At 42.0% G+C, this 16184-nt stretch overlaps 1 protein-coding gene across 4 annotated transcripts in view; it reads left to right on the forward strand.

The window, feature by feature from the left end:
- The window catches only part of STAG1 (STAG1 cohesin complex component), a 378319-nt gene that overhangs the window by 153735 nt on the left and 208400 nt on the right, over nt 1–16184 (forward strand). For all 4 annotated transcript variants that reach the window (XM_048863147.2, XM_048863151.2, XM_048863150.2 and 1 more), the window contains 2 exons: nt 3890–4094; nt 9294–9445. In XM_048863147.2, coding sequence (XP_048719104.1) covers nt 3890–4094; nt 9294–9445 — 357 coding nt within the window. The remainder of the gene's footprint in view (nt 1–3889; nt 4095–9293; nt 9446–16184) is intronic.

Consider the following 16184-nt stretch of genomic DNA (forward strand, 5'->3'; position numbering starts at 1 on the left):
ATACCTGAGAAGGCTGAGCTGTTCTCCGGAAGCACATTATGGAAGTCACCATGAGGCCTCCCTCAGACCCAAGCTGGCCAGGGGATCCCCTCTGTACATCGGCCTGAAACAGCCAGGAGCACGCCTCCTGCTACTGAATCTGGATCTGGTACCAGCGGACTATGGACCCCACGCCAGGACCTAGTTGGGAGGTGAGGAAGCATGCCCATAAACGTGGCTTTAAATCGTCCTTGAAACTGAAGAAAGGGGATGCTCCTTCCATGAGTTCGAGTCATGGAGAGGGAACGCGCTCTAAAGCACATAAACACAAGACGAAGTCTCACAAGCAATGGGATCCAGCGATCCCGCATACCAGACTGCAAGTACTGTAGACATCAGCATCCCATAAAGTGCGGAACCCATCCACTCTGGGGAAGTCCACTGTTCCGCCACTGGTGCTGTGTAAGGAGAGGGCACCCTTAACACCAGGGAGATCAGGAAAAGCACTTGAATACCAAGACATCTTCAAAGAACCAAGATCGCTACGCTTGCTGGGAACCTGCACCTCTTGGGAGACTATTTCTCCCACTCATGACGTCACCATTACGAGACCTCTTACCTCCTGTTCCGATGGTTTCCACACCTCTGATGGAACCGGAGTCCGCTTTTTCATCCTTGGAAAAGTCAGACAATGGGCAAGGACCATCCATCCCCTACCACCAGTACAGGTACTCCAGAAGACCATCTACATCGTGTCAATATCTTCCATATCCACCACGGGGCCCGCCACAACATCCTCCAGATCCAGCATACTGGCCCTGTTGGGGGCCCTAGTCCCAATACTCCCCCTCACCCCCCAAACACGTCCGGTCCCCAAGGGAAATTTCACCTGCCTCCCCATTAAGGGTGCCTTCGAATAGATGATCAGAGCCGATGCTGGAAGAGGAGCCTCTTAGCACAGTTCCAACGGTGCCATGGAACTGGCGAGATTTTCTTCTTCCTCACCAGATGAGGCAGTAACCTCAGCGTCCCCTTCGCCTCCAGATGACTTCAGAAAATTCCAGGACTTCCTCTGTAGAGTGGCAGGGGAGCTTCACATCCCCATAGAGGAAATCCAGGTTACACAACATAAACACCTGGATACCATTCATTCATCTGCAGCAGCTTCAGCTGCTTTGCCAATCAATGATGCCATCCTCAAGCCAGCTAGGACAGTATGGCATACATTGGCCACAGGCACGCCTATCCCCAAAGCGGGGTTCCAGCTAAGGGGTCTGAGTGCCCCCCCAATTCAGTTGTAGTCCAGCAACACCCACTTTCCACACCATGCAACAAGAGGGCAAGAAGTTGGACCTTTCAGGCTGCAAGGTCTCTTCCTTGGCCAGCCTTCAATTCAGGATTTCAAAACCATTAGGCTTTACTAGCTAAATATGATTTCCTGAATTATAGCAAACTGGAGTAATTTACTGGAAAACTTCCACAGCAAGACCGAGCTCACTTCCAGGTGATCATGGAGGAAGGAAAACTGGTGGCAAGAACAACACTTCAGTCAACGTTGGACATGGTGGATACATTTTCCAGGTCTATGGCTTTGGGCATAGCCATGTGGAGGGAGTCATTGCTCCACTCCCTTGGTTTCCCTAGGGAGGTACAGAACACCATCAAAGATCTCCATTTTGATGAATCTTATCTTTTTAATCAGAAAATGGATGATTCACTTCAGACCCTCAAGGATTCCAGAGTTACCCTACATTTGCTGGATATTTATACACCTGCCCTGAAGAATAGGTTCCGCTGCCCACACAATGCTACAAGTCCTCCCAGTTTTTCCATCAGAGACCTTGTGAGCTTCCACAGAAGCAGTAGAAGACAGAGATCCTGACCCCAGGACCACCTTCACAGCCTTCCTCCATACAGGTGCAACCCCTAGCTAAAAGATATTTCTGGAATATTCTCAAAAGCCAGCAACCATGCCTACCACCATGCGACCACCCTTCCGCCTTCCCTTTTCCCCCAAGCTTAAATGCAATAACAATGGACAAATGGGTGCTAAATGTCATCCACCATGGGTATGTGATTGAGTTCATCATACTACCTCATCTGCAGCCCCCCCGATCACTCCTCAGGGATCACACTTATGACAGCAACTTCACCCAAGAGGTGAGCTCCTTATTGCAGTGAAGAGTGATAGAGTGAGTTCCTGTGGAATATCAGGGCAAAAAGTTCTAGTCAGCTTACTTCCTGATATCCAAGAACAATGGCGGATGGAGACCAATTCTGGATCTGCAGTTCCACAAGTCCAAGTTTCTTATGGTCACACTAACAGCGGTCATCCCATCCTAGAAAAAGGCATGTGGTTGTCTCTTGATATGCAAGATGCCTTCACATTGATGTCCATTTGGCTCATAGACCGTTCCTGAGGTTCATGGTCGGCTCGCCCCATTTCCATTAGTGCTCTTCCATTTGGACTCTCTACCATTCCCAGAGTCTTCACCAAGGTCTTCACTGAGGTTTTTCCATTCTGTGCACTGAATAAGGCAGTGTCTTGTGGGAAAAAAACATACACAATGATGTAATTAAAGACTGTATCTTAATGCACGTACCTGGGGAGAGGGGATGAATTAAGGTTGCACAGGCGACCAGAATTGTGGCATTTCACAGCTTTTATCTGCTTGACTTTGCAGCCTTAATGTTCTTTTAGGTTTTTGTGTGCATATTTGATTTGTATAGAGAAAATTTATTATTTTAGTGTTGGCTGCCAGATAGTAATTGTAGAGTGTGCAGCTTTCTTCTTCAATACTAACCAGTTATATGAAAATAAGAGTTTCACATCTGCTTATTTACATTGCACATTTCAGTCTGCTGTGAGAGAGGAGTCCTAAGGGAATAATAGCATTTTGATCACATAATTAAAGGCTGTATCAAAATGCATATGCACAAGGAAGCAGACTTAAAGCTCCACAGAAACTTTAACTTTGCTATTGCCTGACTTTTGAGCATTTAATTCTGAAACCTTCAAGTTTCATAGGGTTGTTTTGATGGAATACATAATCACAGATATTATGGAGAGACGGCAGTCGCTCTATAGTTAACGCTGCCACTGAGTTTATATTTTACATGTGGTCCTTTCACTTCTGAGGATAACAAAGCACTTGTGATAGTCTACTTTGTTTATGGATAGAAAGAATGTGAACTGTGTGTAACCTGCACTCCCTGCTTTTGGGGAGAGAATTCCTTATACAGATAAGCCTCCATGCTCGTACCTACCCCAGAACTTCAAACAGACTGGGTTAACTGGTTCGAACTGGAAGAGATATCACAATGTATGTTGAACCAAGCTATAAAAGCTCATCCCTGTTCTTTGTTCGGGGCTTCACCATTTTCCTCTGAAAAGGAATTGGTGAGCCCTTCAGCTGTCGTATTTGCTAGCAATAAAGTGCCTCACTTTATCAAAGAGCCAAGACTCTGTGTTTTGTTTGGCTAATACAGAAGTCCAGGGAAGGCTACCCTCCTAACCCTAGACGGGAGGGGAACCCTTTTTCCCTAACACTTGCAAACTGTATGTGCAGTGCCATTGAAATGCAGCGATGTCTGAGATGATGAGGTTGGGAGGATAGTAAAGGAGAGGTGACTGATCACACTGAACTGAAGGTTTCACACTCTCACTCCTACCGTGTAATGGTGACTAAAAAGTGGGACTAGAAAACTGGTTGTGTGCCCAGTGCAGTCAATAGTAAAGTTCCCATTGCTTCAGTGGTGCAGGATCCAGCCCTAAGAGAAAGGGAAATCCATATGCACAAGAGAAAATCATGTGTGTTTTCCTTTTTGTAGAAAACAAATTCTGTGTATAAAATAGGATTGAATGGGAAGCATTTGTAATATAGAGTATAAATGTTTTCTCTTTTTTCAGGACAGTGGTGACTACCCTCTTACCATGCCTGGGCCACAATGGAAAAAATTTCGATCAAACTTTTGTGAGTTCATTGGAGTGCTGATTCGACAGTGTCAGTATAGCATCATTTATGATGAATATATGATGGATACAGTGATCTCTCTTCTGACTGGTTTGTCGGATTCCCAGGTCCGAGCTTTCAGGCATACCAGTACTCTTGCTGGTAAGTAAGCACAAAGGGGAGAATTTTCCATATACTTATTGGCCTACGTCTTTCCCCACTGAATTCAAAGGACGTTTTACCATTGACTTAAATGGAAACAGAATAAGACCTACACGAAGTACTTTTGGAAATTGCACTCAAATTCTAAATATCACACATATTTTAATTGTACTAAAGTTCAGTTTTCCTAATTAAACACATGTACATTAAACTATAATATAAAAAGTAGGAATTATTCAGAAGTATGTTTAAATATTAATAGACAATTGAGTTGTTTTCTGTTTCATATTTTTCAATGCAGTGGCTTATATTTATACAGCCTAATGTATAGCTTTCCAATTTTTATGGCATCTTTGATGTTTTAAAACATCATTTTTATTGAATGAATGTATTGTTTGAGAAAAATCCTTGACTGTCAGTCCGAAAACTGAAATGCTCTGCTTACCTCCCAGCCATATACAGTACAGACAGTAGTAGTGCAAACTGTTACTGATGGTTCCCCGCAATGTGCCACGAACCGGTCCAGAAAGCTCACTTCGTGTCTCTGAAGGTTGCCACTTACAGTGAAGGCAGCTTTCTGACATAGACTCTTGTCCACAAAGGACTGAACTGAGATGAAGTCATTTCACACACACCATTGACCAACATTCAGTTCTTCTTCGAGTGATGGTCCATATTGTATTAAGAACATAAGAACTGCCATAGTGGGTCAGACCAAAGATCCATCTAGCCCAGTATCCTGTCTTCCAACAGTGGCCAATGCCAGATGCCTCAGAGGGAATGAACAGGTAATCAAGTGATCCATCCCCTGTCGCCCATTCCCAGCTTCTGGCAAACAGAGGCTAGGGACACCATCCCTGCCCATCCTGGACCTATCCTCCATGAACTTACCTAGTTCTTTTTTGAACTCTGTTATAGTATTGGCCTTCACAACATCCTCTGGCAAGGCGTTCCACAGGTTGACTGTGTGTTGTGCGAAAAAATACTTTCTTTAAAACTGCTGCCTGTTAATTTCATTTGGTGCCGTAGTTCTTATGTTGTGAGAAGGAGTAAATAACACTTCCTTATTTACTTTCTCCAAACCAGTCATGATTTTATAGACCTGTATCATATCCCCCTTTAGTCATCTCTTTTCCATGCTGAAAAGTCCCAGTCTTATTAATCGCTCCTCATATGGAAGCCGTTCCATACCCCTAATAATTTTTGTTGCCCTTTTCTGAACCTTTTCCAATATATCTTTTTTGAGATGGGGCAACCACATCTGCACGCAGTATTCAAGATGTAGGCATACCATGGATTTATATAGAGGAAATATTATGTTTTCTGTCGTCTTATCTATCCCTTTCTTAATGATTCCCAGTGTTCTGTTAGCTTTTTTGACTGCTGCTGCACATTGAGTGGATGTTTTCAAAGAACTATCCACAATGACTGTAAGATCTTTTTCTTGAGGGGTAAGAGCTAATTTAGACCCCATCATTTTATATGTTTAGTTGGGATTATGTTTTCCAATATGCATTGCTTTGCATTTATCAACATTGAATTCATCTGCCATTTTGTTGCTCAGTCACCCAGTTTTGTGAGTTTCCTTTGTAACTCTTCGCAGTCTGCTTTGGACTTAACTAACGTGTAGTTTTGTATCATCTGCAAATTTGCCACTTCACTGTTTACCCCTTTTTCCAGATAATTTATGAATATGTTGATCTGTACTGGTCCCAGTACAGACCCCTAGGGGACACCACTATTTACTTCTCTCCATCCTGAAAACTGACCATTTATTCCTACTCTGTTTCCTATCTTTTAACCAGTTACTGGTCCATGAGAGGACCTTCCCTCTTATCCTATGACTGCTTACTTTGCTTAAGAGCCTTTGGTGAGGGACCTTGTCAAAGGCTTTTTGAAAATCTAAGTACACTATATCCACTGGATCACTCTTGTCCACATGGTTGTTGACCCCCTCAAAAGACTCTAGTAGATTAGTGAGGCATGATTTCCCTTTACAAAAAAACATGTTGACTCTTCCTCAATAAATCATGTTCATCTGTGTGTCTGATGATTCTGTTCTTTACTATAGTTTCAACCAGTTTGGCCAGTACTAAAGGTAGGCTTACTGGCCTGTAATTGCTGGGATCGCCTCTGGCGCCTTTTTAAAAAATTGGTGTCACATTAGCTATCCTCCAGTCATCTGGTACAGAAGCTGATTTAAATGATAGGTTACACATCACACTGATTAGTTCTTCAGTTTCACAGTTGAGTACCTTCAGAACTCTTCGGTGAATACCATCTGGTCCTGGTGACTTATTAATGTTAAGTTTATCAATTTTGCTCCAAAACCACCTATAATGACACCTCAATCTGGGAAAGTTCCTCAGAATTCATTTAGTTTCTCCTCAATGGCCTTATCATCCTTGAGTGCTTCTTTAGTATCTTGATTGTCCAGTGTCCCCATTGGTTGTTTAGCAGGCTTCCTGCTTCTGATGTACGTAAATTTTTTTTTTTTGCTGTTACTTGTGGAATCCACTGAGGGTTATATGCATGCACCGTGCGTCCAGAGCTGGAGGTTTTGAAAGTAGTAGCATCTCTTGGTCCAAGCATGTGCCCTTGCTCCACCTCATGGTTTCGTCCGAGGTGATAAAGGCCAGGGTGGACTGACCACCCCTCAGTTTCTTCTCACTGCTTCCCTTCCTCTCTCCCTTCCTTCCCCCGGGACTATGGCCAGGATTCCATGCTTCAAAAGCTGTGTTTCCTGCCCGTGCTCCTTCTCTATGAGTGAAGAACACCAGCGGTTCCTCTGCTCCGGGGCAAGGCACACATGGTGGCACTTTGCACCATCTGTAAGTCCTTCCTGCCCAGGATGAGGGAAGCCCGTGAGCTCTGCCTTTGCAAATATCTAATGGAGGAAGCAATGAGGCCCTGGGTGCACAAGGATCCAGGCCCAGGAAACCCCCCTGTACAGCAGCCACCACTGGCAGTGAGCACCCCTCTGAGCACCGCACATGCCTTGGAACCAGCGGTACTGAAGACTAAGAACAAGTCCCGACATGAGAGCAGAAGACAGTCTCATGGGCATAAGAGCAGGTCCCTGCAGTGGACTGCTCCCAAGCACAGTGTTTCCTCCCTGAGCTGATCCACGTTGGGTGAGATGTTGCTCACAGAACCGGCTGGAGTGGATTCCCCAGATGGAAGGTAAGGCCAGGCGCAAATGGGATCCGATGGGGATCACACCGCACAAACAACCAGAACACTCACTGGTACATGCACCATCCACTATGCTGGTGCCCACATGCCTGCCATACAGGCTGGCCCACCAGACACCCGCCAGGCCCCTTCAGCATCTCCACTGGGGCTCCATGGACCCCTGGCCACTCAGAGACATTCTTGACAGCGGAGGAGTTAATCCTCCCATCCCTGCAATCTCTCCAGCTCTCTGTTCACCTGCAACATTCCTACTCCTAAGGATGAGCCCCTTCTGCTGCTGACAGAGAAGCCCGTCTCTGACTCATCACAGCACTCTGGTATGAACAGTCTTTTGAATCTGAGGAATTCTCAGAGCTGGACCAGTCATTTTCCTTGATGTTGCACCAGAGTCTTGGATATATGACCCAGACTTTCCTCCCCTCTGGCATATGACCCTACAAAAGGGGCCTGGTACTGTGTCCCATGGACCCCTCTTTTTGACTGTACTGGGGACCCTGGGATCCCTGCCACAGACACCATGTACTATCTCAGGCTGCTAGCTCCACCGGTCCCGCCTGGCGTATCCTCGTCACCAGATGAGGTGATCATCCCTTTCCTGCTCTCTCTGCCGGATCATCACTGACAATACAGGACTTGTTGCAGAGAGTAGCGGCAGACCTGGGAACCCCATTGGAGGACATTCAGGACCCACAACATTGACTCCTGGACATCCTCCAACCCCACGGTGGCCATCCTGGAACTGGTGTGGGCCGTGTGGCACACACCAGCCACGTGTGCCCCCACACTTATGTGGGTGAAGAGGAGATACTTTGTGCCAGCTAAGGGGGCAGATTTCTTGTTCCCCACCCATTCCCCAGCTCCCTCGTTGTCCAAGTGGATACAGAAGTCCACTCCTTCAGACAAAACAGCTAAGAGGCTGGATCTGCTGGGCAAGAAAGTCTGTTCTTCTGTGGGCCTACAATTTCACATTGCCAATTTCCAGGTTCTTCTAGCCAAGTATGACTAATAATTACAATAGGCTAGCAGAGTTCAAGGACAAGATCCCTCTGGAACACCAGGAGCAATTCCAGGCACTGATAGACAGAGGGAGGTTGGTCCTCCAGGCAGCAGTACTTTGATGCGTGCGGGACTGGGTGGGCAAAAAACCAGACTGTGGTCATTTGCAGGAAAACGCTAAGTCTCTCGTCAGTTTGTCATAAATAGAATTTCAGCAATGTAAAGCAAAAAAAAAATTTTTTTTTAAATAAAGGTTTTAATACTTACATTTAAGTGAGGACTAGAAAGAGATTTCATGTCTATTATAACAGGAGTTAAAGTATTTTTTTTACATGGTTTAAGCATGAGTTGTTTTATTCTTTTAGTGGTAAATATGTCGATTTCTATTTTATTTATATATATATATATATATAAACCGATGGTGTTGGGTTTTTTTAGTATCATGGGGGAATCTCTTTTCCAGGATTTGCAAGATCTTAAGGTTTTTGTGGGTGGTAACAGGATAAAAATGCAAGAAAAAATGCGGGAGTGGGTATTTTGGGGTGGGACGGGAGCGGGATTAAAAAAATAGTCCTGTGCAGGGCTTTACTTCAGCTCTCTTGAACAGAGTTGTTATTCATATTCATTTTCCCTAGTGTGTCAGGATCAACACAGACGGTTTTCAATGGAGAAAGGAAAGTTATTTCTAGTAACTGGACTTCTCCAAGTATATTGATTCTGTAGAGCCACACTCACTTACTCACTTGCTCTCCTTCCCCAGCCGGGAATTTTAATGTTACTCTGAATATTTGGGAAGGAACAATGAGGGTTGTTTCTTATATACTCTCAGTTCTAATGTTTGGATCAGTGAGGGGGATGGGTGTGACCTTGATGGGAACTGTTTTCCAGATGGTTCTGTATCCATGGGTCAAGGGTTGCTCACGTCCCATGAGTGTGAATCTGCAGAGGCAATATGCTTGAGCTTCAGTTACAGGTGAGTAACGTTCCTTTATCTTCCACTCTTTACAGCTATGAAGCTTATGACTGCTCTTGTGAATGTTGCCTTAAACCTGAGTATTCACCAGGATAATACACAGAGGCAGTATGAAGCTGAGAGAAACAAAATGATTGGTAAGAGAGCTAATGAAAGATTGGAGCTGCTGCTTCAAAAAAGGAAAGAGGTAAGTCAAAGAACCAAAGCTATTTTCCTAGTTATATCATTCACTGTTCTGAAAACCTGTAAAAGAATATCTAATTCACAAGTTATTTCCTGAAAAAAATGTAGCCTTTTATAGTATTTATAATTTTGAAAATATGAGTGTGTTTTTTGTTCATAGTGCAAATTTTCAAATTAGTGTATAGTCAGCCTCTTGTCTACAAAGGGGAGCAAATCAATCAAGTACACCAAACAGATTTTTGAAATTTAAATTATTCAGGTTTTCTTGTGCTGTACTTGGGGAGAGAGTTTGGTTTTGTGGTTCAAGCACAATATTAGGAAGCAAGAGAGGAGTTCTGTCAAAGAATTTCTCTGTGGCCTCGAGCATATTACTTAGGGCTACATCATCAAGTGTTGGGTTTACACACACAGCTAAGATTGTAAGCAATAGCTCTTCTGCACATATAGAATGATGGCTATTTTCTAAGATTAATGTACGTGATGAGGAAGGCAGAAAATTAGTCCAGAATTGTGCATAGCATGCAGATTTCGCTAAACATAGAAAAATGAGATTTTGAAGCGGATTCTGTGCTCCATCCAACTGTATTGTCTGCTTCTCCCTTCCCCCAGCACAACTGTAGCTCAGAGAGTGACATTACTTCTTTTTGCACTTTGAAAGAACACCAAACTAAGGGGATATTAAAGTCACTTGGTAAATGCCAGTCTGGTACTAGGTGAGAAAAAAAACATTACAGGGATGACGTAATTATCCAATAATGGAGTATTAGATCCCAGGAAATTCAGAGTTAAGTTTGCACTTAAAAGAAATCAAAATATGATAAGTACAGAAGTGCACAGATAAGTCACCCAAACAACTTTAACTGTACCCTGTAGTGATGCCATGCAAAAATTACATGATTATGATAAAGGCATTTTAGTGTTTGTTGTCTTAGATTAGATAAAATTGATTTAAAAAAATAGTTTTAAAATAATTTCCCCCTCATGATATCACTACAGTGCAGAGTTAAGGTTGATTGGGTGCCTTAACTGTGCATATATTTTGGATTTTTTGAAGTGTAATCTTTAAGCTGAATTTTATTAATTTATAATGCTTGGGTTTGGGATATATATAGCTTCCCTGTGATGTTTTTACCCCTTTTCATAGATTTGAAGATCATAAGGTTCTATTGTGATCATCTAGTCTGAGCTCCTGTATAACATGGGCTATAGAAATTCTCCAAAATAATTCCTCCAGCATATCTCAGAAAAACATCCAATCTTGATTTAAAAATTGTCTGTGATGGAGAATCACCACTAACCTTGCAAAATTCAGTAGTTAATTACTCTCACTATTAAAAATTTACTCCTTATTTCCTGTCTAATTTTGTCTAACTTAAACTTCCAGCCATTGGATGATGTTATACCTTCCTCTGGTAGACTGAAGAGCCCATTATTAAATATCTGTTCCCCCCTGTAATCAAGTCACCCCTTAAACTTCTCTTTGTTAAATTAAATAGATTGAGCTCTTTGCGTCTATCACTATAAAGAATTTTTTCAAATCCTTTAATCATTCTTGTGGCTCTTCTCTTGAATTGTGGACACCAGAACTGGACACCGTATTCCAGCACTGATCACACCAGTGCGAAAATAGAGACAAAATAACGTGTCTACTACTACTTGAGATTCCCCTGTTTATCCATCCAAGGATTACATTAGCTTTTTTGGCCACAGAGTCTCACTGGGAGCTTTTATTCAGGTGATTATTCACTAGAACCCCTATATCTTTTTCAGAGTCGCTGTGTTCCATGATACAGTCCCCCATTGTGTAAGTATATGTAGTTGGGATTATTTTTTCCAGAGTGCATAACGTTTATAAGTGCAAAGAAGAATTTCATGTGCCATTTTATTGCCCAGTCACCCAGTTTTGTGAGATCCCTCTGTAACTCTTCACAGTCAGCTTTGGACTTTACTATCTTAAATAATTATGTATCATCTGCAAACTTGTCTTTGCACTGTTCACTTCCTTTTTCCAGATCCTTTATGAATATGTTGAACAGCAAAGGTCCCATTACAGATCGTTGGGAAACCTGGCTATTTATATTTCTCCATTGAGAAAACTGACCATTTATTTCTACCCTATTTTTCCTATCTTTTAGCCAGTTACTGATCCACGAGAGGAACTTCCCTCTTATACCTTGACTACCTAGTTTTCTTAAGTGCCTATAGCTCTGTCAAAGGCTTTCTGAAAATCCAAGTACACTGTATCCACTGGATCACCCTTATCCACATTTTTGTTGACACCCTCAATGAACTCTAATAGATTGGTGATGCATCTTTTCCCTATACAAAAGTGGTGTTGACTCTTCCCCAACAAATCGTGTTTGTCTGTGTGTCTGATAATTCTGTTTACTATAGTTTCTACCATTTTGCTTGGTACTGAAATTACGTTCATCAGCCTATAATTGCCAGTATCCCCTTTGGAGCCCTTTAAACAAAATTAGTGTTACATTAGTTCCCTTCCAGGTATCTGGTATGGAGGCTTGTTTCAGTGATAGGTTGCATACTACAGTTAATAGCTCTGCAATTTTTATATTTGAGTTCCTTCAGAACTTGTGGGTGAATACCATCTGGTCCTGGTGACTTATTACTGTTTAATTTATCAATTTGTTCTAAAATCTCTTCTACTGACACATCAGTATGGGACTGTACTTCCGATTTGTTGCCCAAAAAGAAGCTGTTTCTGCTTCTCTCTTTCTCTTTATCTTCTTGCCAGCTTGTCAGTTCTCACCGATGTCCTGGCCTATTCATTTAACCCCTCTATCCTTTTCTAAATCCAGGGTCTTCTAATATTTAGTATCCTCCTTTTTGGCCCTAGGCTTTAGCCTTGGGAAGCGTAAGCTGTTCTTAATCTGACTGGAGCCAAGTAGGGTGTATTTCCCTGTAAACAGATTCCAAGGACTCTTATCTGTATCATAATTTTACGTTTCCTTCTTAGTTCCTTTAATACAGTAGCTCTCAACTGTTCCAGACTACTGTACCCCTTTCAGGAATCTGATTTGTTTTGCATACGCTCAAGTTTCACCTCACTTAAAAACTACTTGCTTACAAAATCAGATATAAAAATACAAAAGTGTCACAGCGCGCTGTTACTGAAAAATTGCTTACTTTCTCATTTTTACTATATAATTATAAAATAAATCAATTGGAATATAAATATTATACTTACATTTCAGTGTACAGTATATAGAGCAGTATAAAGTCTGTATGAAATTTTAGTTTGTACTGACTTCTCTAGTTCTTTTTAATGCAGCCTGTTGTAAGACTAGGCAAATCTCTAGATGAGTTAATGTACTCCCTGGAAGACCTCTGCATACCCCCAGGGATATGTGTACCCCTGGTTGAGAACCACTGTTTTAACAACCCCTTTTAATCTAATTCCATATCAAACAATCCATGTTAAACAATTACATAGAAGGGCACACTGTACTTCTTAGAAATAATACAGATATTTCCCAGTTCATCAGCCTGTTGTTTAGATCATTCTGGGCAAAGAAAAGACTGACACAGATGTTAAATTTCTCAAAGGAACCATTTTAAAATTAAATGTAATTCATAAATTCATTAATGGATTTACTTGTAAATTCAGAGAAAATTTATTCTGGACTCAAGTTTATGGGGAAACTCAACTTAGCCTTAACTATGGAACTGCAACTCCTGCCTCCATAATAGGTATACAAGAAACAGGTAACATTTTACCACTTCTACAGGAATGCATGACAAACCTGTCAAAAAGATGATGGCCACGTGAGATGCATGACACTTGGCAGGCCTATGAGGTACTAGTGTTCGTTGGTGAAGAGAATAGGGATCTGTACAGGGTTTGTATGGACCACAAACCCTACTATCTGTATTTCTAATAGTTACTATTACCATTACTATTACCTATCTCTTCCTAATAACTGGGATCCCCACCTACACAAGAGGATACTGTGACATCATCTGGACTGAGGGTCCCAACTATAGGATCTTTTCCCTCTGCTCCAGCTTGATGTTCTTTTTCCTTGAGACTTTCATCCTCCTCAACAGCACAGAGGCAGTCAAAGTGAGGGTGAGATTGCTCTGCTGTGGCCCTGAAAGTCTCCTCTATATATACCTCTCCAGTTCAGCCACTCAGGTCTCAAGAGTCTGTACTTGGTCTCTGAGGGGAATGAGCCAGGAACACAAAAGGCAATAAGAAGAGGCTCTTTAAATGCATTAGGAGCAAAAGAAAGACGAAGGAAAGTATAGGTCCTCTACTTAGCAGGGAAGGAAAGCTAATTATTGATGTCATCAAGAAAGTCAAAGTGTTTAATGCCTATTTTGTTTCAGTCTTCACTAAAGAGGCTAACGGTGACTAGATACTCAACACAATTAATATTAACAACAAGGGGGAAAATAGGGAAAGAACAGGGTAAAGAATATTTAGATAAGTTAGATGTATTCAAGTTGGTAGGGCCTGATGACATTCATCCTAGGGTACTTAAGAAACTAGCTAAAGCCATCTTGGAACTATTAGTAATTATCTTTGAGAACTCCTGGAGGATGGGTGAGGTCTCAGAAGAATGGAGATGGGTAAGCATAGTACCTTTCTTTAAAAAGGAGAACAAAGGAATAAGAGATCAGTCAGCCTAACTTTGATATCTGGAAAGATACTGGAACAAACTATTAATCAGTTTGTAAGCACCTAGAGAATAATAGGGTTATAAGGAATAGCCAGCATGGATTTGTCAAGAACAAATCGTGTCAAACTAACCTAATTTCCTTCTTTGACGGGGTTACTGGGCGGGGGGGAAATAGATGTGATATATCTTGATTTTATTTCAGAGTAGCAGCCATGTTAGTCTGTATCCGCAAAAAGAAAAGGAGTACTTGTGGCACCTTAGAGACTAACAAATTTATTTGAGCTCAGATAAATTTGTTAGTCTCTAAGGTGCCACAAGTTCTCCTTTTCTTTTATCTTGATTTTAGTAATGCTTTGGGCACAATCCCACATGACATCCTCATAAGCAAACTAGGTCTAGATGAAATTGCTATTAGGTGGGTGCAAAATTGATTGAAACACTGTGCTCAAAGAGTAAGTATCAATGGTTCACTGTCAGACTGGGTGGGCATATCTAGTGGAGTCTCACAGGGGTCAGTCCTTGGTCCAGTACTATTCAATATTTTCATTAATTCTTGGATAATGGAGTGGAGAGTATGCTTATAAAATTTGCAGATGGCACCAATCTGGGAGGGATTGCAAGGACTTCGGAGTACAGGATTAGTATTCAAACTAACCTTGACAAATTGAAGAATTGGTCTTAATTTAGCAAGATTAAATACAGTAGAGACAAAAGCAAAATGCTACATTTAAGAAGAAAAAAATTAAATGCACAAGTACAAAATTGGAAATAACTCTTTAGGTAGCAGTACTGCTGAAAAGGATCTGGGTTCCATTGGATCATAAATTGAATATGAGTGAACATTGTGATGTAACTGCAGAACAGGAATGTTGCATGTAAGATATAGGAGTAATTGTCCTGCTCTACTTGGTACTGGTGAGGCCTCAGCTAGAGTACTGTGCCCAGTAAGGATAGATGTGGATGGAATGGAGAGAATCCAGAAGACAGCAACAAAAATAAAAGGTTTAGAAAACCTGACCTATGAGGAAAGATTAAAAAAACTGTTTGTTTAATCCTGAGAAAAGAAGACGAGGGGAGGGAGGAGCCTGTCTTCAAATGTATTAAGTTCTGTTAGAAAGAGAACGGTGATCAGTTATTCTCCATGTCACTGAAAGTAGGGCAAAAACTAATAGGTTGGCTCTGCAGCAAGGGTGATTTATGTTAGATATTAAGAAAAATCTTTCTAACTCTAAGGATAGTTAAGCACTGGAATAGGCTCCCAAGGCAGGACATTTTAAAAAAACAGGTTGGACAAATACCTGTCAGGGATGGTCTAGGTCAGGAGTTCTTAACCTTCATTGCACCGTGACCCCCTTCCAACAACAAATTTACTACATGACCGTGGGGGAGGGCCACAGCCCAAGCCCCACTGCCCTGGATGGGGTTGGAGCTTAGGCTTCAGCTTCAGCTCTGGGTCCCAGCGAAGTCTAATAGTGGCTGTGGTGACCCCATTAAAATGGGGTTGCGATTCACTTTGGGGTCCCGATCCACAGTTTGAGAACCGCTGGTCTAGGTTTATTTGGTGCTGCCACAGCACAGGGGTTTGGAATTAATTCCAGCCCTACATTTCTGTGATTCTATGAATTGGCATGTCAGACCTTTTAAAGCTTTTTGGGCTGTCTGCTGAGTAAGGAAGACAACACTGCACTGGTTTGCACTTGATCCATATTTGTAAGGTTTTCTTTGCAACCAAAAGGACTGGAAACCTAAGCCAAAATTTTTAAGCCTCGGTGCCTAAAATTAAGCACTTCAGTCTGTATTTAGGAACCTAAATAAAAGTGTCCTGATATCAAAAGACACCCAGCGTCTTCAGCCCAAATTGACTTCAGAGGTGCTCAGCACCTCTGAAAACTGGGCCACTTTAATTTGGGTCTAACTTTAGGCAACCAGGTTTTTAAATCTATGAATATATAGATTCTGGATTACATTTGTGCAACATTGGGTAGATTCTCTATCAAATTCCATGGACTTGAAAACTTAGAATACACAAGGCTCTGAAAATATCTCTGCTGAATAGCCCCCTTCTCTCTTGATGCATCTGCACCAATGAGATGGTCGTGAGCT

This window comes from Caretta caretta, chromosome 9 (genome assembly GCF_965140235.1).
Source record: "Caretta caretta isolate rCarCar2 chromosome 9, rCarCar1.hap1, whole genome shotgun sequence".
NCBI lineage: Eukaryota > Metazoa > Chordata > Testudines > Cheloniidae > Caretta > Caretta caretta.